Source organism: Gopherus flavomarginatus, chromosome 11 (genome assembly GCF_025201925.1).
Source record: "Gopherus flavomarginatus isolate rGopFla2 chromosome 11, rGopFla2.mat.asm, whole genome shotgun sequence".
Taxonomy (NCBI): domain Eukaryota; kingdom Metazoa; phylum Chordata; order Testudines; family Testudinidae; genus Gopherus; species Gopherus flavomarginatus.
In genome coordinates, this window is record NC_066627.1 from 34193148 (window position 1) to 34216144 (window position 22997).

Sequence of the window (22997 nt, forward strand, 5' to 3'; positions counted from 1 at the left end):
ACATGCAAGTGTCAGAGAGATTAGTACAGTGTTAAACCTACTGTCGTCAGATGCTACCGATGTGGTGCTCTGCTCTGTTCAATGTTGATATCACTCGGCTGCGTGCGTGTGTTCCCTCTGTGTGCTGTCCCAGCTCTTCGAAGATAGCTGACACAGCAGACCCGAAGAGAACCCCCAATGACCACAGAGTCTAATAAGGTACGAAGGCACGTTGGCCAGGTTTATTGTCGAAGAGAAACACAGTCTCCAGCTCCCCGGCAAACGTAGTCCAAGGTGCTGCTAAGGTGCAGCTAGCCAGTACATATGTGCTCCCTGACAATGGACTCAGCTCAGTCAGTGGCGGGACTTTCCACTGCCCCCTCGGCTGCACAAAGACACCGCCCCAGGGCGGTATTCTTATACACAGGTACAAACAAGTTACACATCACTCCTGACGTATTAAGGTGCAACCCCTCCACGTAGCAAGGTACAACCCCTCTACGCAGTAAAGTGACGCCTCTCACCTTGTACATGTTGGTTGGAACAAAACAACTCTATCCATCATATTACCCTTTTGGCCCTATCATTGGGATGGGTCAGCCTGTTCCTTGTTATCTGTGTGGAATGTGCAAGTATGTGAATGTTCTGATATCTGGTGTCCAGTACCTTTTAGGTACGTATCTTCTTGCAGCATCAGCCCTTTCCTTGCCAGCTTCTGTGAGCAGGGCCTGCCTCTGGCTCACAGCTTAACTTTGCTTTATGTTAGCAAAGTCTTGACCATTATGTTAGTTCAGGCCTTAGGCCTCATACCAGGCCTCTGATACCAAGGTTTATATCTTAGGGCCTCCTCTTACTACACCTACCTTTTGGAGCAATCCCTGGGGGCTAAGAATTCTGAGTGTTGTTCAGTAGCCCTGTTGCTACAGTGAAGGATAGCTGTTTGTTTAACCAAAGATATCCTAAATATCACCTGTTGTAGTCTACACCAGTGTTTCTCAAACTGAGGTTGTCGCTTGTGCAGGGAAAGCTGCTGGCGGGCCGGGCCGGTTTGTTTACCTGCCCCATCCGCAGGTCTGGCCGATTGCGGCTCCCACTGGCCGTGGTCCACCACTGCCAGCTAATAGGAGCTGCTGGAAGCAACGGCCAGTATGTCCCTTGGCCTGCGCTGCTTCCAGCAGCCCCCATTGGCCTGGAGCAGCAAACGGTGGCCAGTGCGAGCTGTGATCGGCTGGACCTGTGGACAGGGCAGGTAAACAAACTGGCCCAGCCCGCCAGGGGCTTTCCCTGCACAAGCGGCAACCCCAGTTTGAGAAACACTGGTCTACACATACATGAGAGGTCACTGGCTGTTTTACCTGAGAGAACCGCATATTTATAGTACTTACTGAGAAAACACTAAGGGGCACAAAATGATGTCAATTGTAAGGGCATGTGCACCCTCAAGATGCTCAGAGTTCTGGTTTATTTTGGTTAAGAAAATAAGTCTGGATCCTCCTCCAAACCTCTTGAGCCTTTTATAAAATTTGGATGTATCATGAGCACAGGCTGTTTCCTGTTATTTTAGCTTCTCTGCATCAGGCCCCACCTGGATGCAGAAGTAAATAAAAGAATGGTCCAAACATTTCAGAACTTTAGAAAATTTTGAGTCTCAGGGGCTCAGTATGGTAGTTGAGGCCTTATATTTCCTGATCAGGTATAGCCTGTATGCACCACACTAATCATGTAGCTCTATGAGATCCCAGAGTATCATTTTATAAAAGCCAACAGATGTGAAAACTAAGGTTTGGAAATGTCCTCATTGCTGACTTTCATTCAAACAATCTGGATCTTCTGTTCAGCTGCCCAGATATTCTTGTCCTACTTTCCCTCTCACTAAGGTCTCAAGTAAATTCTATGAGAATGAAAAATTAGTCTGGTAACCAAGTAGTAAAACACAGTCTACATTCTTGCCTTGTTCAGCTTCTCAGTGTTTTACCCAGTAACATGATCGGGTCGGCTGGTGGACTATGAGGTAGCGTCTCACCAAGTGTCATGGTATTTTATTAAGTCAGAAATGTGATAGCTACTGTTGTCACACTTCAGTGTACAGAACAATTCATTCGTAAATGAGAAAAGCAGATCCCCCACAAATACCTTTCCCCTTACATAATGCACAGCACAATGCAACTGAAGCTGAGTGGGCTGTGACAATATTATTCCAGCATAGCTTTCACAGCTCACAACCACTGTTGGGAATGTTTTTTTAATTTTAGAAGGGGGGCGTGTGCCAGCAGAGATCTGTTATTAATTTATTTTCTCAGCTCTCATTTGTAGAGTCGGCACTCACTTAAAATACTGCCCTCAATTATAAAGCAAGGAACGGAGGAGATGGGAACCGATTGTATTAGATACTTTAGAAACCCCTACTCAGCAAAAGTCAGGAATTGTATAATAAGGGATCCAGCATTATACGATAAGGGAAGCACCATTAATACATCTCTGACATGATGGTTCTTGAAATTTTAGGGCTGCATTTTCAAAGGAAAGTGTGTGCACAAAATTATATGTACTTCCATCGCATTACAACCCTCAAGTACATTTGCAGCTCAGGAAACTCTGCCCTCCTAGATAGGGATGATGGGTAGAATTTTCAAAAGCACCTGAGCGATGTAATCACTTTTGAAAATGGGACTTAGGAGCCTAAATTCTACTTTCAAAATAGCCTCAGTCACTTAAGTGATTTTGAAATTTTTACCCAATCTGCAGAAATGTAGGATTTGTGAACAGAACTGTCTCACATGCATTTCTGAGGGAACGTCTGTGATGTCCTCCCTTTGGAAATCTAGCCACAAGATTTTTTGTTTGTTGGTGGAAGGGGTGGATTTACATAGAAAATCCTTGGCTGTGTAAAGCTTCACAGTGTAGATAACAAAGAATGACTAGTGAAGCAGATAAACCCACATTAAGTGTCATGGGTTTTGCTTAGAGTCCCCGTCCACGTCTGTAATTCATTTAAAGATCAACTAAAAATACAGAACAATATCTGCTGACTTCCAAGGGCCTTTGCAACATACATTGTCCCCTCCCTGCAAGAGTCAAAGAAGAGAGAGAGAAAAAGGCTTCCTGACTTTCTTCCCATCCCCCTTTTAATCACAATGTCAAGTCAGAGAAAGAAACCGTAGAAATAACATTTCTTGAGATTTTGAGGTAAAGCCTTCACCACTCAAACAATGAAGAATTTACATGATACGATCTAGAGTACATATTTCATGCTCCAAGTGCATAATCTGTTCAGTTTAAATTTGCTGTGTGTTGATTTCCTTATTACTTATGTGCATTATTTCTTAACTCTGTTCGTGGAATGGGGGTATGACAGGGTCCCTTCTCCTGCTGAATGGGCAGGAGAGGGTAAAGCCCCAGCAAGCACTGGGGAAACACTATAGGAGCAAGACACATCTCAGACAGGAAATTTATATGGAAAGACCTAAAAAAAGGGGTTTTCTTCTTTCCATTAAATTAAGGCTGAATGTTTGTATTGGTACAGTAATGCTCTTTAATGGGGAAGGCTGCTGATTCTGATACCACACAATGCATGTAAACTACTACTGTTTCTGTGTTTTACTGGTTAAGAGAAACAAGTTCCTTTGCATGGGCTTTACACATTTCTGTATGAAGAGGAAGCACTTTCACCTTAATGTGCAATTCAAGAACTATTGTGATCTCAGACAATTCTTGCTTATGCACAGTAATTCTACTCATGTTTTGGTCAAGCAGCCTCTGAAATTGGCTTGTAATCTAATTAATTGACTGGAATTTGTTGGGAGTATTAACAATACATGGGGGACCTGATTTTACCTTAATATCTGTCCTTAATGTGTTTTTCATTTCATGATACTAAGTCCTGCCATGAGTGCAGGAACTGGACTAGATGACCTCTTGAGGTCCCTTCCAGTCCTATGATTCTATGATTCTTCTATGATAAAATTCTTCCTTCAGATTTGTTATTCCAAGACAATATCATTTCCTGATTCATTTGGGTTTAGTTGTGTATGTTTGTTTATGCTTTGCAGGATTGTGACCAAATACACATAGATGACGTATCATCAGATGACAATGGACAAGATCTAAGGTAGGTAATCTCTAGACTGGAACTTCCAGCTCAAACAGTCCACAATTCCTTGGAAATGGCTTGAGGATGAGCAATGGTATAATATAAATAACATTCTCGATCTTGCTGTTTTCCCCTTCCATACTCCTTGCATTCATCAATGCATGGGAGCACAAAACTCCTCTTTCTCACACTAATATGCCCAGGCCTTACTCTCACGCCCTGTCCATACTAAACTTTAAACCATATTGGAAAACAAATTTGAAAATGGGTTCAACTCAACTCAGCTACATCAGTTTCAAATACAGTTTGACCAGCCAACATGGATTGGACCAAATCATTTGAAAACTATACTTGAGCCTTAGACTTGTGCAGTGCTGTGTCTGGACTGTATGAAACTCAGGCCCAGAATTCCCAGGAGCTTTGCCCAAACTAATGGGAGAGTTCCCACTTTTGCAGCTGAAGGTCCTATATGTATCCTCATATTCTGTGGTATTACAAGGAAATCGTATGATTATTAGTTACAATGTAATTATCATATTTTCCACTGGAATTGACTCCTAGTTACAGGATTGTTATTTATTGTAAGATCTCAAGGTTACTGTGGTAACTGTACTATTAACACATCACCCTACTCTGCTTTCTGTATAATTTGAGAATTAATTGCCTCAATGCTAGACATCCCAGGCCACTTATTTTCCTTGTGACATTTCTTTATGTGAGATATGTTGACAACTCCGTGGTCATAGCATTGATTACGCCTGGCATGAGCTTCATGGCTAAGAACCGTGCAGTACTTTGAAAATGTAGTCCTGCATTTTGGACTCTTTCATGCTGCACTGAATATTATTCCCAAAAAAGTGGTACCTTTGATCACTGCTACCAAAAACTCATGAAGATGTTAGACATATTCCGCAGTGAAACAATCCTGCAATTTAGGCTTATCAGTCACCTATCATAAAGCACAGAATGGTACAGCCGGAACTCAGTGTCACAATAAAATGTCCTCTTTGATTTAAAGGAGTGATTTTTAGTGTCCAGCAATCTTACATTGTGAATGGCAGGTAGACCAGTAAAAATTGGCTTTGTCGTGAAAATATTACTCCAAATTTGCATACACCAATACTTTGTGTATGTAAATCAGGTAATCATGCACACAATACATTTGCATGTGCATTTCCAAAGTGTTTGCATATGCATTTGCCAAGTGTGCATGTACTTTCACAGTAATTGTGTGTACAAATTGGATGTGCAGTTGTTCGCCTACATTGTATGGCAACCAGCAGGACTGCCCAGAGGATTCAGGGGGCCTGGGGCAAAGCGGGGGAGCTGCGGCGCTTGTACTCACACGGCGGCGATCGAGGTCTTCGGCGGCATTTCAGCAGCGGGGGGCCCTTCAGTCGCTCCCTGTCTTCAGCAGCACTGAAGGGCCCCCCACCGCCGAAATGCCACTGAAGACCTGGACCGCCGCTGGGCCAGGGCTCGCGGGACATTTTGGTGGCGGGGGGCCCTTCAGTAGCTCCGCGTCTTCGGCAGCACTGAAGGGCCCCCTGCCGCTGAAATGGCGGCTGAAGACCTGGATAGCTGCTGGGCCAGGGCACGCGGGGGCCCCTGTGGGGCCCGGGACAAATTTCCCACTTGCCCCCCCCCTCCCCGGGCAGCCCTGGCAACCAGGACCTATGCTTACACTAAGCTGTTTTCCAATGGGTTGTTTATATGATGAATGGATGTAGCTACACAGTACAGAGTACTATGGAAGCCTCATAGGGAAAGCAGTTCTTCCCACACAGAAAAGCTTCACTTAGAGGAGCAGGGCTGGATTAACTCTCCTGTGGGCCCGGGGCTATTAGATTTTGTGGGACCCCTGGGGATTTGGAGTCGGGGAGTGGGTTCAGGGCTGTAACAGGGGATTGGGATGTGGGAGGGGATGCAGCTCCAACTGGGGGGGATGGGCTCTGGTATGAGGCCAGGGATGGGATACGCAGCTGGGGTGCAGCAGGAGGTTTGGGGTGCGGGCTCTGGGCAGGAGTTTGGGTACAGGAGGGGGCTCAAGGATGAGACAGGAGGTTGGGGTGCAGGAGGGGGTGTGGGGTGCAGGCTTCAGCCAGGAGGCGCTTACCTGGTTGGCAGTGCAGCAGGGCTAAGGCAGGATCCCTGCCTGCCCTGACTCCACACTGCTCTGCTCCCCAAGGTGGTCAACATGTCCGGCCCCTAGGCAGCGGGACCAGGCAGCTCTGTGCGGTGCATGCTGCCCATGCCCACAGGCGCTGCCCTGCAGCTCCCATTGGCCGCGGTACCTGGCCAATGGGAGCTGTGGCAGTGGGGGCGGGGGCAGAGATTCCCTGAATGCCCTTGCTTAGGGGTTGCAGGGGCACTTGAGCGAGCTGGCACTTGAGGTGCCAGCCCTGGGGGGGCGTCGAGGCTCAGGGACCAGTGTCCGGCCCACGGCGTAGAGACTTGCCGTGGGCTGGATGAAAAGAAGCAGCAGGCCGCATCTGGCCTGCAGGACCCCACCTTAGCCTAGAGCCCTGGGCTGCAGCTCCTAAAGCCTGAATTAATCTGGCCCTGGAGAGGAGGTCTCGTCATTTGGGAGCATAGTTTATGCTTTGCAAAGCATTGAAAGAATGGGACACTTTCAGGCTGTTTTATTAGCCTATAAGCAGGCTCTACTGCATAGCAAATCCAAGTATGAGTGCAGACATATACAAATGATAAACTGGATTTTACCTTAAGTAAATTAGTGCAAATAATCCTCGCCTGTTATGAGAGTATATGGGAAAGCAATCTGCTAACAGCATCTCTTTTCATCCTGCAACAAGCCCCAGCCCAAAAGGTCTCTGCTGCTTTTCACATACTTCTCATATGCTTAGGGAAATTAAACCAAAATAATGTTGGGAAGTGAATTAAGCTAAATTAAAATAAAATGTCACTTTACTTCTGTATAAGAGCATCCACACAGGAGTTTAACGTGCTTTAAATTCTCACCTTTAGTTGATTTGACTTAACTTCCTGCATAGACAAGCCCTTTCTCGTCTTTCCTGTATGCAATACCCATTTTATTCTCTTCTTCTGGGCTCTGCTTGGGCAGCGTTAAAGAGATTTTGGTGGAGAATGTTTAGGACCATGTGTTGTAAGCAGCCACTGCCCTTTCATTCCACTGTTAATTATTTTCTTGTTCTAAAACAGGTTCAAAGCCCGGTATTAACATATAATGCCAAACAATCATAAAGGTCTACATCAGAGTATTTCTGCAGACAGATAGCTGCATTAGCAGCTATGTTTCAGTAAGCCAGGCATGCATAGTGATTCGGTGCCCAGTTGTGATTTTCATGTAGAGGAGAGTCCTGTTTTTCTCTGTGTTCAAGGTAGTTCTAAGACTCTCACAATGAATGGTGGTAGTAACCAACATGTACGATGTCTTCATCAGAAGGCATTTTCACTGTTTGTGCGCCATAAATTCCTCATTGTTTTCAGAGTTGTGTAGAAACTAGACACATGAAGATATGGGAGCAGTGCTGGGCTCCAAACCTTTGGCAGTCTTGTTAGTTCTTTATGCCTGAAAATAGGTTTTCACCCCATTAATTTCCATACAGGATCAGTAGTTGTATCCAGTTGCACAAGAAAACCATACCTTTTATTGTACAGATCTGGCATTATCATGCCAGATGTTTAAAACCGTCAGATGCACAATTGCAAAATGCGCATGCAAGTACATACCCTGCATTTGATTAAAAAAATGCTCCTCTATGTCAGTCTGCCTAATTTGCTTGTATATGTATGTGTTGAAGGGCTGGGGGAGAGTTGTGCATGCAAATAGGTGTACCCACAAATTCAGCGGGAGTGGTAATGGGAGTTGACCGAAGATTTAGTCCAACAAATAAATTAGCACACCACAAATTGATAGGTATTACCAGAAACACCGGTAGGGCAAGAAGAGATTTATCCCTCCTCCTCCTGTGCTTAACCAGCTGCCTCCATTACTCTCCAGCAACATCTGGTGTCCCTCTTCCCCCACCCCCTTCACTTGTTTCTACACCCTGTTGGAAAGAACCTTGTATTACATAATTGCACTAACACTCTTTCCCGTTTCTTCCTCCTCCTCTTTCCCCTGCTTCCCCACCATCAGCACATATAACTTCTCAGCAGATGGCTTTCACAGTTCAACTGCTGGTGCAAATCTGTGTCTGGGCTCTGGAGTTCATGGGGGAGTTGACTGGATGAGGAAATTAGCATTCCGCTACCGTCGGGTGAAAGAGATGTACAATACCTACAAAAACAATGTAGGAGGTGAGTGTCTCCAGCCAGGGAACGGCCCCTTTCATCTTTCAAAAAAACTCTCTCTGTTTAGCAGGATAAACACTACAAGGCAGGTGTGTAGCAAGCAGCATACTTAGGGCACCTTGATCTTTGGGAAACTGAACTGCTAGGCAAGTGTTTCAGCAGAATTCAGCAGTGTTGTCCTTAAATAACAGTGGGCATGACAGAATAGCCTAGGTACTCCAAAATCAAGGAGCAAACTCATTCATTATAGGGGGAAGTACAGTCTAATGCTTAGAGCAAGGGACTGGGAATCAAGACTGCTCCTTACCCTATTCCCATCTCTGACACATTGTGAAAGGGTGGGTAAGTTGCAGCCTGTCTACACTAGAGTTTTCCCATGTGCAGACTGGGGCTGATACCTAGCTCACATGGGTGTGTTGTGAGGCTTGGTTAGCTTTTGCCAAGTGCTCTGAGTTCCCATGAAAGGCATTAGAGATAGTGGACCAAGCTACAAAATCTGGATCTAGATTTCACACACCCTTCCCAAGGTCAGGAGTTGATCAGACAAGAGGAAGTTGTTCAGGCCTATCTCTAATTAGCAGGAAATGAATTATTGCTGCTCCTAAGAGGGCTCTGTAAAGTTCTGTGTTCCCCATGCCTGTTCCCCTGTACATGAGAGGAGAAACCAAGCCCTGCTTCAAGAGCCTTACACAGCGTGCTGTGTCTGCTCTAAATGAAATTATTGTAAGGTCTTTCAGGAGGGGCCAGTTTCTGTTCTCTGTTGTACAGGGCCTAGCACATTCAGCACTCCAGTAATAATGGCATAGGCACTAATTCCCTATCCATGCGATGAACCTGGCAGTAGATTAATAATTTTTTTTTCAATGTACATTTCATTCACCCTGATATTTGTGCACCTTATTAAAGGGTACCCCATCTCTAAAGTCCTTGGGATCCCTAACAAATACAATTAAAACCACATATCTTTGCCAAAAGAAAGCTATGTGACCCAATAAATTAACACGAGAGCTAGTGCAGAAAACATAATGTTCATCACCTCTCCAAACATACAATAAATAAAAATACACACACACCCTTCATACAACCTAAAACCAATATTTTGAGTATCACACAAAGGGATGCATAGATGAGCTTTGGTGTATATGGTAGGAAGGAGTATTCCAGAGTCACAGTTCCCTATCCCACATCCCATCAAAATGATAACACAAGACAATGGGATGGTCTAGCCTCCTTGATCTCACAGCATCTGATTTAGGTAACCTAGTTTCTCTCTTAGGCTGGGCTGGGATTTTTTCTGCACAAGCGTCCCAGAGCTAGAACCAGAACAACATATAACCAAAAATAATAATATTCCTAAAGGTATTTTAAATATTTGCCTTTTACGTATTTAGAGGGAATAATGACCTTCCCATATATACTGGGAATAATGACCTTGTGAACAGATTTTCAGGGGGATTAATGACCAGCAGGACCCAACAGTCATCTGCTTCTGCTCAGACCTCTATCCCCTCCGCACTGGTCGTTAATTCTCAGGAAATGCCCGTAGCCCCAATCGTTATTGCTTAGTTCCATGGGAAATTTCAGAAAAGTATTCTAACTGAGCCATGCAAATTGCTAACTACAGAGACAGAGTGGAGCAAAATACTGGCTAAACGTCCCAGTGCTAAATACCACATCAATTAATGTAGTTCAGAGAAGGTTTCTCCATACAACAGGCCCTTCGTCGTGAAACACTTTGCACAGCAGCCATCTAGAGGTTCAGTGGGTTGAAGAAGAGGAGACCAGTAACAGCTTAAAGCCCCTCAACTGTGACTTGTGCAGAAGAGACGGGGTCACAATGGGAGGGGGAATGAGGGAAGTGGATGAATAGGAGTGAGAAACATTGGGGGCATTCAGGGCATCATCTACTTGGAAGCGATGTCCAAAAAGAAGGCTAGCAGCAGGTTCAAGAGGGAGAAGGGAAGGGGACTCAGGGCAGAGCCTTGAAACACTCCCTAGCAGCAAGATTAGAAGGAGTCTCCACCAGGAATGAAAGAGGAGCAGCTTGAGAGGTAGGATTCAGACATGGCCAGGAGAGAGCAGGAGGCCCTTTGGTAAACTGTGTACTAAGCTGTGCAAAACATTCCCTTTCCGTGCAGCTACAAATAATGTTGCTTAATTTCCCTGCTTGCAGGTTTAATAGGAGCTCCTAAGAGGGAAACCTGGCTGCAGTTAAGAGCAGAACTGGAAGCTCTGACTGATCTCTGGCTCACTCATGCTCTCAAGGCTCTGAATTTGATACATTCCCGGTAAGAACAGCTTAAGGAATCACCTCCATATGAGATCCAAGAGTTCTTTTGCTTCCCTTCTTTTCCTCCAAACAAACCAGGGCACGTTTATAGGATTTTGCTGGCCAAATCTGTGGGAGGCCCATCTGCACATGTTTTCCAGATTTGTATTATCTGGGGTAGGGGTGAGCTCAATCTGATACAAAGGACTAAACAAAAGAAAATCAGCTGGTTTTTCTGCCTTGCTGCTGGACACCCCATTTGTAGCATTCCCAAGAAGGTACTAAACAGATTTGCAGAAGACCAGTAAGAGGAAATCGAAGCACTACGAGCCCTGACTTAGTTCACCCAAGGGACCCAGTGTAAATGACATTGGAGATTTACCACCATTTAAAGCACCTCAGTGGTTGGTTGCGATATGCACTGTAAGTCTCCGTCTTTGTCACTGGTTTGTTTTAAATTATTTCATTTCTAATGAATTAATAAAGAGATGGTACAAAAAATGTCAGTCATCTTCCATCACATAATCACCAACTTCTCCGGAGCTTTCTTCAGTTGCACCCTGCCCTGTGCTCCCACCACAGAGGCGAACAGAAGAAAAGGACACAGATTGCCTCACTCACTGCAATTCCAACTATCCACTTTGTTTTCTAGGCCTAACTGTGTAAACGTGTTGGTCACCACAACTCAGCTCATACCAGCGCTTGCTAAAGTGCTGCTATATGGACTGGGCACAGTCTTCCCCATTGAAAACATCTACAGTGCAACAAAGACAGGTAAGAGCAATGCAGCTAAGGCCTCATCTAAAGTGCAATTGGCTGTTTGTAACCAGGTTGTGGCCCTCGAATCTGCTCCACTTACAGCGAGCACAGTTGAATTGTGTTCTTGCAGCTTATTCACAACACAATCACATGATCTTCCTGTTGGTGCCTCCACATCTAACAGACTAAACTGCCCATGTTTGTATCAGTGCACCATGAGACAAATCAAGGTAGCTCTAGCCTGTCCCATAGTGTCTCAGTGGGCAATACAGTGCGTAGGAGACGTGCACCCAGCAGCATTAGCAGCCTGTGGGCCCTATGTTCTGGGACACCCTATCTCACGCATCTGAGAGGAAGGAATTCTAATCAAACCTGTTACCTAAACATGGCTAAAGGTTCTTCTTACACTGGAGGGCTGGGCTGGACAGTGAACTGGACCAGTTATAGAAAAGCAACCATGGATCAAGATAGAAAAGCCGTGGTTATGTGCTGTGATTGCTAGCAGATATTAACGATCTTGTTTGCTAACACAGACCATGTTTACAGCTATATCTGGTTACAATCTTTGAATGTAGACAGGGCCTAAGGAAGGAAGACCGATGATCTTTTGGTTCAGGCATTGGACTGAGAAACAAAAGATGCAGGCTTAATTTCTGACTCTACCACAGAATTTCTGTATGATCTAGAGGAAGTCACTTAGGCTCTCTGTGGTTCAGCTTCCCATCATTAAATTGGGGCTAGTAATACTCACCTACCTCACAGCAGTGTTGGGCAGATAAGCTCATTGTTTGCAAGGCTGAAACACTTGGTGAGCACCAAAAGAAATGCCTTTTATATTAATGTTGTGTGACAGCTGACTGAGAGCTCCTTTAAATCAAAAGCATATGGACAGCGCTGAGATACATAACTATGAATTTCATGGATCACATTTGCACTACACGAGTATATACATGCTGTACCCACTAAACTCCTCCCTTGCATGCACCAGACTCAATATAAAACCTGTGATGGATTTTCTGGGGGAAGACTTCTTCGATTGTTCCAAAGTCTTGGTCAGGAGTCTGGTGAGTTCATTTTTATAGTGACCAGAAGTAAAGATGCAGAGATTATAGAGAAAGCAGGATGGTCTAGTGCAGGGGTCGGCAACCTTTCAGAAGTGGTATGCCAAGTCTTCATTTATTCACTCTAATTTAAGGTTTCCCGTGCCAGTAATACATTTTAACGTTTTTAGAAGGTCTCTTTCTATAAGTCTATAATATATAACTAATTTATTGTTGTATGTAAAGTAAATAAGGTTTTTAAAATGTTTAAGAAGCTTAATTTAAAAATAAATTAAAATGCAGAGCCCCCCAGCCCGGTGGCCAGGATCCAGGCAGTGTGAGTGGCACTGAAAATCAGCTCACGTGCCGCCTTCGGCACGCATGCCATAGGTTGGCTACCCCTGGTCTAGTGTTCTGAGTATGTGACTAAGAACCAGGAACTCCCAAGATCTTATCTTCTCTCTGCCATTGTGACTCACTGTGTGACCGTGGTCAGATCAATTAAATTAAAACTTTTAAAATTTAAAAAAGTTTGAGAATGTTGGCCTTAATCTCTGGGGGTCCCTGTTTCCCTGTATGTAAAGAGGTGATGATCATTCTTTACTTCCCATGGTGCAGTGAAGATTAATGTTTCTAATACGTTTTGTAAATGTGTGTTAAGCAGCACTTTAACATAGTACTGATATATTAATGTGCACTAGGGAACCTTTAGTGCACACCAGCACGGTCTATACAGACCAATTATTGCACAACCTGTTAGTGCACTTTAGAAATTATACCCCCTGTAGTGCACGTTACCCCACTGTATAGACACACCCTGAGATACCCAGAGAATTGCATGTGTCCAGCAGCAGGGGCTTTAAGAAATACACCAAAAATCACAAGACTTATGGTAAACACAAGGGAGTTGGCAACACTAGGTAGGTAAAGAAGATGCTGCTAGTTTGTGTGAGGGCATCTCAGAGAATGTTGCCTAAGTCTTAATTTGAGAACCAAATTACAAATGCAAAGAAACAAATGAAATCAGGCCCTGCCCCAGCCCTCACAGCTGAATTCCAGCCCAGCTGCCCAGTTCTCTTAAATGACAAACACTTCTTCTCTTTGGTTGCTCAGGAAAAGAGAGCTGTTTTGAACGGATAATGCAGAGGTTTGGGAGGAAAGCCGTGTATGTTGTAATAGGAGATGGTGTTGAAGAGGAACAGGGAGCAAAAAAGGTACAGTTGTATGTACAATTCCGGGTTCTTAGAGTTTTCAGTTCAATGGCTCTTTATTTAACTAAGCATTAAATGAAACTTCTTCCCCTCCATGTTGTTTATAGTTAGGCTCTTTCCCCCGTTTGCAAATCCTCACATCACCCTGAGCAATTTCCTATTGCAAATCCCACTTCCATAGCCCTGGCAACCATTGCAACCTTTCAGGTGGTCTCAAGCACTGCTAGTTGCTATTACATGTTCCAGGAACTGTTCCTGATTAATAAAGATGGCATTAGACACATGAAACAAACCCTGCTTGTGTGATGTCAGCTGAAGCAACCATGGTGAATTCTGGAGTTTCTGATCTATATGCCACATTCTTATAATTTCCAAACTCCAGCAGAATTTCTCAGGATATTAATACTCAGTGCTGTCATGGAGGCTAATGTTGTTACAGTAAATAATGCCAAGGAGACTAATAGTGAGTGGCTGCTTTTCTTTTATTAATGATTTTATGGAGCTATTTGATTAATTTTAACAAACAAAAAAACCAACAAACGAAAAACTGGAGAGGCACATCAAATGCATATAAAACAAAAATGGAAGAATCTTAATGTGACGTGATCAGGGATAACGAACCTAGAATCCTGAGAGTATTACATACTCATTGGACAGACACAGCCCTTTGTCACTGGCATTCTAAAGAGACACTGTGGAGCAAGTATTCTTTGCATCACATGCCAGCTGACTGGGCAAGTCCAAGTAAAGCCACAATCTGATTTTAGGTACCAGATGAGACTTCCATTTAGGGATTAGCAGAACATTTCAGATACAGTAAGATGTGACCTAGACTTTTGCCCAGATTTCTAACTGAATCCAAAACTGATGTGTTTTTTAATTGAAGAATCAAAATATTTTGAACTTCATTTTTTAAATATTTCTATGCCTCCTTTTCCTGCTTTCCACTGGCACCAGATGCCAAACTGCTGAAATATGGCATTCAACTTGGGCTCTCGTGGGCTTTCCAGCGTATTAGGAAATGTCTTTCTCATCATGGCAGTGAAGACAGTCACTAATGGTGGTGCTACTGCTGCTGCTGGGGTGTGCAGTGGCTCTGAGCCCTGGCTGCGGGTACAGTATGTCTTTGGGGATGGAGCATGCCCTTAAAGAGACATCTTCCCCTTCTGAAAAGCTGTGGTGGAGGAGAGGCAGTTGAATTGGAGCTGTGCTTGTACCGCAGCTCTCATGTACTACTGATGCAGGGTGGTGAGCACCCATGAAGGGGCTGCAGCCATACTGGTGTCACTCCCAGGCAATGCAGGGTGGGAGGACAGCTGAGCCAGAGGTGCCCTTACATACTCAGTGCCCTGTGTAGCCTGCCTGTATGATCCATGCTTAACTGCTGCTGTGGATATTACCAGAGTAGTGAGAAGGAAAGATCATCCTGGTGACTGCATTTTGTGTGGACTGGAAGAGGGAGAGAGGAGACGTGAGGATGCCAGAGAGAAAAGCTAACAATAGCACAGCATGAGAAGATCCAGGGCTGGGCCTGGTTTATGGTGATGAGGAAAGATAGATTTGGAGGTGAGGTTGGGGGTACTACAGTGATTTTCACGGTAGAAAAAAAGATAAATAAGAGAACATGGCAGGGCACAGTCAGAGACTTTGGGCGCAGGGAGGAAGAGTCAAGAGTGCCATTCACTAAGGCTGTGCAAGTTTGGGTGAGTATGGTGGAGCTGTTGATTTCCCTTCTCTGTCAAACTGCAAATCCTTGGATTACTGGCTGTGAGGGTTTCTGCCTGTTAGTGGGGGTTGGAGTCCCTGAACAGTTCAGAGAAGAACCCCCAAGTCACGAGGGTTCCTGAATTTTCTGTGGGGTGGAAACCTGATGGGAAATCTGCCATTGTTTTGGTTTCAACATGGCCAGAAACACCATTAGATCTAGTCTCTCAGGGTGTCTTCCTGCTTCCCCCTGCAGTCCCATCTAAGACTCTTGTGCTCCAGGCATGACCATCCTGTGTAACCCAACTTCCCCTGACCGGTTCCTAGGCTGAAAGAGGCGGCAGGAAGCAGCAGCCAGGAAAGGCTGGTCACATTGAGAGCACGGGCTCAGGTTGGAGGGGATCCCAGCAGGTGCAAGGTGGGTCAGCACTTGCTCTGTCCCCAGGGTCTCACCCCAGTCCTGCCTTGAAGCAGCCAGAAAACCTTTTCCTCCTTGGCACATCAATTCCTGTCACCAACAAAAAAAACACTCTGGAAATTAGCCAGATTCCCAGGTGCGTAGCTGGTTCCTTAAGGGTTAAGAATCCCTCCAAGAAGAACCCAAAATGCAGGGACTGAAAGTGAAGCGATAATAGCCTGCTGCTTTTGACAGCCCTGCACTATACTTCAAAGGTAGTGGGTCAGTGCACATGACTGCATCAAAGGCTGCCAGGCTCCATGGCAGTATGAAGCAGCAGGAAGGTTCAGCAGCCTTCTACAGGCAGGGTTTCAAGACGCCTCTTGCTAGTGTCTCCTGGTTTAATCAACCCTCCCATTAGGAGAACACATTCTTTGCTGGAGCTGTCACAACCTGTGATTGATGACAATCATTAGTCAGTGCTGCTAGCTACACACCTGACTTTATACAAAAAACTGGGCGGGCAGAGAAGCTTTCACTGTTTTGTTGGCAGCACTGGTAATATTTCAGTTTTAGTCGTTTTTCTTTATCTAGCCACAAATGATAAATCTGCAAGAGCTGAACAGCAGGCATGGCTGAGTGTCCAAGCTTTCTTCTCTTTAAAGAAAGGAAGATAGATAATTTAAGTGGAAGGGATTTTATATCCACCAGGGGTCTGAGGAAATGGGAGAGGAAATAACTTTTCTCCTATAAAGTGAAATTGCAGAGCAATGCACTGTAGTCACTTCAGATGCCCCTGTGTTTGCTTGCTGTGTGTAGTATGAAGTGAACAAAGAAAGTGATAAATAGATAACTTGATGGGGGAGGGGTACTCAGTGGTTGAACACTGGCCTGTTAAACCCAGAGTTGTGAGTTCAGTCCTTGAGGGGGCCATTTAGAGATCTGGGGCCAAAATAAACTGTCAGGGACTTGGTCCTGCTAGTGAAGGCAAGGGACTAGACACAATGACCTTTCAAGGTCCCTTCCAGTTCTGCGAGATAGATATATCTCCATATATTATTTATTATTAGCTTCAAGGGAACTTTTTTTTTGCTGATGGGCAACATAGCAGAGAGGAGCTTGAACTGTATTTAAGTAGAGAGGAGTGTAAATAGACATCATGTAAAATGAACATCTGGTGTCACTACAGTGTCCTACGCAGGTAGTAGCCCTGGGAAAGAATCATCTTCCTTCAACTATTTTGTCTGCTTGGGAAATGAGAATGTGTAATGTTAAAAAACCAGATTAAGGCTTTAGCTAGACACACAAGTTGCACCACTTTATCTGTATGGGTGCAGTTAAAGAGGTACAATCCCCCTAGTGACACAGTTAAACTTATTTGTGTGCGGTAAGGGGAGTAAGCTAAACCAGTTAAGGCAGGCTCATACTTCTATAACGCACGCTGGGGATTGTACCTATATCACTATTTTGGCATTAACTGACATCATTATACCAGTACAAAATGTGCATGTAGACCAGGCCACAGTCTTTGGTACAAACCTATGACGAGTGAACTGGTTTGGATAAGAAAAGCACCATCTAAAATCTTAGGCCACCCAGAGCAAATCAAAGCAGTTTGGATAAAGATCTGAATGTAACTTCCAAATCTTCTGAGATTCACCCCTTTCAACTGAAGTGACCACAAAAACTACAGAGAGTTCTAAACACGAGTCACAACTGTCAAAACTGTACCTACAGAGTTATCAGAATATTAACCAGACCCACCTGGTGTTTGTACATCACTTATTTACTGGCACCCACAAATAGTTGGCATTTTTTTCTTTTGGAAACATAAATCTGGCTTGGAAACTATGCTTATGCTCTTTTCAATTATTATAATAAAATTAAGTGATGGCAAGAAGGTCACCTGAATCCAGTAGAACACCTCGGGAATGGAGGTTGACTGCAAGAAGGTCACCTGAATCCAGTAGAACACCTCGGGAATTGAGGTTGTTCGTAACTCAGAAATGTTGTAATTCTGAACAAAATGTTGAGTGTTCTTTCAAAGTTTACAACTGAAGATTGACTTCATACAGCTTTTAAACTTTACTATGCAGAAGAAAAATGCTGCTTTCCCTGTATTTTTTTAGTTGTTTACATTTAACATGATAGTGTACTGTATTTGCCTTCTTTTAATTTTTTTGTCTCTGCTGCTCCCTGATTGTGTACTTCTGGTTCCAAATGAGATGTATGGTTGACTAGTCAGTTCATAACTCTGAGGTTCTACTGTATTTTTAAATGAATCATAGAATATTAGGATTGGAAGGAAGCTCAGGAGGTCATCTAGTCCAACCCCCTGCTCAAAGAGGGACCAATCCCCAGACAGATTTTTGCCCCAGATTCCCTAAGTGTCTCTCTTCAAGGATTGAACTCACAACCCTGGGTTTAGCAGGCCAGTGCTCAAACCACTAAGCTGTCCCTCCCCCTCCCTGGACATTTCAAGAGAGAAGGACCTCCAGGACTTAGACAATTGTATGGAGAACAAGCATATTCAGAGTAAAAATAGTAAATACTGAAAAATAAACAAGGGGTTTGGAAAAGGATACAGAGTTTCATGCTTTAAGGCATAAGCCAACCTCTGACAAATAGAAGTCAGGAGGAAGCTTCCTTGGGGATGGGTTATCCTGTACCTATTATGGGTAGTTGGAATGGCCTGCTTAGAACTAAAGGTTGCCCCTTCAACCACTGAACCCAGACCACAAATAAATGAAAAAGCAGGAACGGAGTGAATGTCAAAGGTTAAAAAAGCAGAGCACTAGGAACCATACCAAGCTAAGAACCCCCCAACAGCGCCCACTGCTCCTCAAAGGTGTCTAAAGAGTCAGTGGACACCACCCAGAGGACCTCCACTCAGAGGCGTGACATAACAAGGGATCAGAAATAGGCCTCACAGTTGCAGAGCATACCCCTGTCCAGATTCCTCCTCCTGGTGTGATGGGTGGCCATCTTGGCCAGTGCCAGGAGGAGGCGGTCTCATGACTTTGTGGGGCTATGAATGGGGTGTGCATAAATGAGGAGGGGGAGGGGGAAGTGCAGCCAGAACCTCAGAAGGCATGCTACATAGACATGTGCCAGAGTCTCCCTCTCTTCACAGAAAGGGCAAGTGTCGGGAGATTCCATGAAATGCACCAGCTCCACGGCCCTGCTCACAGCTCCATGAAGGAGCCACCAACTAATAACTTTGGCAGGCCGTGGAACAAGAGTGGAACAGGAGGTCCCCACTGGTTGGAGTAGGGGCAGCATGTCAGGGCGAGGAAGTAGATGGTATGAAGTACAAGTGTGTACAGATGTTTTCTGGGTGCAGTTTGGAGACAGACCCACTGGATATCATTCAGCCAACTCAAGTGGTTTGCGTTGAGGGGGACCAGAGAGGTTCATGAGGCAGAGGCCAATGATGAGCTCCAGAGGGCCAAGGTGAGAAAAGTGAGAGAAGGTGGGGGCAAGGCTGCCTTCTCCTTCTGGAGCACACTAGGGGGGACATGTAGAGTGGGCAACCTCATGCGCTAGCCAAGCACTGCAGTGTCCTCCTAACTGTAGTCCAGGAGGTCTCATATTCTGGTGGCATCAGCCAGGACCATCCTTTGGTGCACCAAGTGAGACTCCACTGCCTGCACATGAAGGTGCAGGTTGTATAGCAGGGGTCTGTTAGGAAATCTTCCCCCTCAGTGTGTGCTGCAGACCCGGCTGCTGAGATAGCTTCCAGATCCTGAGGAGGACCTGTTAGAAGACTGGCAGCTCAGGGGTCAGGAGGGAGACCTCTTAAGTGGAGAGAGAGAATTGCTGCTGGTCATTTTGGCACCCTCAGAAGTGGTGGAGGAAGGCGTATGTGAGCATGCTCCATGACGGACTATGGGTACTGGAGTCTTCTTCAAAGGGCAAGGCATCAGAACAGCGCTGTCCAATTCCACATCTGGTGAGACACCCTGGCCTCCAGATTGATCCAATTCTCTAGCGTGGAGCGATCAGTGGCAGACAGGCACACATCAAGATAGAACAGTGGACCTGCACTTCCATTGGATGGTCTTGCGCGTGAGTGGGAGGAAGCCAGTCTGGCACCTGTCCCCAACCGACAGGCCAGAGCTCTTGACCCAGCTGACTTGGGGTGAAGGAGGCTGCTGAATAGATGGCTTGGCAAGTTTCCACCCATGCCAGTTCTCCTGGGTCCTGGGCCACGAGGAGCACTTCATTGGTATATGCCAAGAGGTTATCCTATAACTGCCTGGTGCAAGGTTTCTTGCATCTTCCTCTGAAACAGCTGGTAGTGGGCTAGATGGACCCCTGGCCTGATCTGTTATAGCAATTCCTATGTACTTACGGATTGCTGTGGGGTTTGTCTTTCCTGCAGAGTGAACTCTAATTGTTATAAACCAACTGCTTATGGTTCATGCTTTTGATTATGTAAACAACTTTATTTTATTGCATAACTTCCTAGTCTATGGGGAGGTGGCAACACAAAGGTGTCAAGTATCAGAGGGGTAGCCGTGTTAGTCTGGATCTGTAAAAGCAGCAAAGAATAATGTGGCACCTTATAGACTAACAGACGTTTTGGAGCATGAGCTTTCGTGGGTGAATGCATGCATCTGACGAAGTGGGTATTCACCTACGAAAGCTCATGCTCCAAAACGTCTGTTAGTCTATAAGGATTCTTTGCTGCTAACACAAAGGTGCTTTTCATGGCCTGGAGCATGTGTTATAGGAAAGGATTGCAGAGCTGTGTGGAGGATCTCATAGCACTTGTCTGTCATGTTGCTAAGGACCTATTGCAATGGATTTTAAGCATCAGGAAGGAGCAGCAAGATTTTGTTTTGAAGAACATTATTATTCTAGAAACATTAACACTGAACCCAGTGGGAAAATGGGAAGTAAAGCTTGTAGCGTATAACAATACAAAATCTTTGCAGGCATGCAGAAACTTGCCCTGCCCTGCTTGTTTCCTCCGAAGCAGGACAGCATGTGAAAGTGCCTCACAAACTCAGGAAGTTCCTGCAGTTTCCACACTTTGCAATGTTTTTAGTCTCTACAGACACACACACACCTGCATGGGGACACCAAACCTTCCTCTTTTAAGTTCTAAGATTATCCTTTATCTCTATAGCAATATTGTGAGTTGATGGCTAAGGGTGTAACATGTCCCATTGTTCAGGATGCAAACTGTGAAAGATCTTTTGATCCTTGTGTTTAAAAAATATTTTTTTGTTTCATTCCAGCACAACATGCCTTTCTGGAGAATCTCCTGTCACGCTGACCTGGAGGCTCTCAGGCACGCCCTGGAACTTGAGTACTTGTAGCAGACCCCAACGTCTCAGCGCTGGGCAAACTTCACTCAGAGAGACATCAGCTCAACCTAGTCTTTGGTATTTTATATAACTGATCCTACAACAGTTGTAGTCATCTTTCTTCAAAGGGAACCCATGGTATATGGAAGCCTTTAAGAATCTGCATCAGGAAAGCAATGTATCAAATCCTTCTTCCATTGGATGGAGGGAAAAACCTTCAAATCACCCAGTAGGGATCCTACAGCTTTTTGGCTAAAATGGATTCTTAGAGCTGATACTGGACTCTTGACTGTTTTATTGCCATGTGAATGACTTTGAAGCACACAAAAGACTAGAAGTCCTGGGTCTACTTGTCAGTTTTCTTGCTTTGAAACGGGGGAAAAAGGACACATTATGGAATTCTGGGCATGCTCACTGGACTCTTCATTACATCATGTGTGACTTTCTGAAAATAAGAGTGAAATAGTTGGGATTTTTTGTATTTTTTTAATTTATGAACTAATCTCATTACTCTGGTATTAAGCTCTGTATCTGTGTTTTTATCTTCTTTTGGGGAGGGGGAGGGTCCTACAATTCTAATTTAATAGTTCTTTTCTCCATGATAAACTCTGTGGACAATCATATTGTGTACATTAGTATTGAGGACATTTCGGACTGTTGGTAAGAACTGTAGCTATGTTTTTTAAACCTGATCTAGAGGTATGTGGACTGTGCATGTGTCTAAACGGTGCCTTATGCTGCCATCTTGTTTTCGGTGGATGGGGAGAAGTAGCTTGTGATGAATGAAAGGCATTAAATAAAACTACGTTTACATTTTGGGGGAACAGAACACCTGCCTTCTCTTCTCTCGATGCATTGTTGGACCTAGCAGATGTGTAGAATTCTTGCTTTCCCTCTGAGCTAGAGATGGAGTAGGAGAACTTAGATTGGAGATGCAAAGACTACAGTCTGTGGAAACTCCCTGTGATGGCAGGGTGAGGAGCAAAGACAGTCACCTGAAGTATGTTAAGTGCCAGAGAACTTGGCCAACAAACAACATCTGTTCATCCATCAAGGGAAGATAAACTGCAAGCAAATATTACAGCTCGGCACATTTATTTTTGACAAAAATATTTAAGTAAATAAATGCATATGCAAATTAGATTCAGCCTACAAGCTCCTGCTGAGCTGCCTTGGCAACCCTCAATGTCAAACATTTTGGCTCCCTGGGCTTGGATAAATCTCTAATTCTCCATACATATTTTATTATTATTTATTTCTATTACGGTAGCACCTTGAAACCCCAGTCAAGGAACAGGACTTCATGTAGCCAGGCAGTCTACAGACATGTGACAAGTAAAACAACCCCAGAGAAGCCACAATCTACATGTCACACATGATGCCACTGGTGTACAAAACAGACAAATTGGGTGGATGTTGGTTGGGAGGAGATAGTAACAATAAAACAAAGTTTAGCAGATCAGCAGAAGTCAGAGTTTGCCCCTTGCCTACCCAATGCCAGATGGGAGTAACTTGTAGATTTCACAGCAGAGGAAGGTTTAGAGGAAGGACATATGGGAGATGATTAAATGGGCATTTCCCTAAAACAGAGAAAGTGTAACAATGTATTGGCCTCATTACCAATGCAGCATATTTACTGTTTGCACACAGGTGGGAAGCTAAATAGGTTTTAAAGATACAACAGCTACAGCGGTAAAGCCTTCGATGAGAATCTCAAAACAGCCACTTCAGGAAATAAAAGATCCATTGCCAGCTCTGAGCGAGAGAGTTTCCTGCAGGGTGAGTGTGGAGTACTGATCACAGAATAATTTAATCTCAGCATCTGGCTCAAAAGTATCAGCCACGCAGCATCTGCAAAGTATGTTATCCACACTCGCCTACAGTAGGTAGGAGTGGAAAAAATCTGTTTTGGGTCTGGGCATAGCACAGCACAAAACAAAAACAAAGTGTGGTTC

At 44.6% G+C, this 22997-nt stretch overlaps 1 protein-coding gene across 8 annotated transcripts in view; it reads left to right on the plus strand.

Moving 5' to 3' along the window:
- Positions 1–22567, plus strand: part of EYA2 (EYA transcriptional coactivator and phosphatase 2) — a 155366-nt gene extending 132799 nt beyond the window's left edge. For 5 of the 8 annotated variants that reach the window (XM_050917375.1, XM_050917372.1, XM_050917373.1 and 2 more), the window contains 6 exons: positions 4029–4087; positions 8193–8353; positions 10521–10635; positions 11269–11390; positions 13529–13629; positions 20974–22566. In XM_050917375.1, the coding sequence (XP_050773332.1) occupies positions 4029–4087; positions 8193–8353; positions 10521–10635; positions 11269–11390; positions 13529–13629; positions 20974–21054 (639 nt within the window). In that variant the 3' untranslated portion in view covers positions 21055–22566. Of the gene's footprint in view, positions 1–4028; positions 4088–8192; positions 8354–10520; positions 10636–11268; positions 11391–13528; positions 13630–20973 lie in introns of all 8 variants that reach the window. The other 3 variants (XM_050917378.1, XM_050917370.1, XM_050917376.1) reach the window with 1 other exon arrangement.
- Positions 22568–22997: the final 430 nt, after the last annotated feature.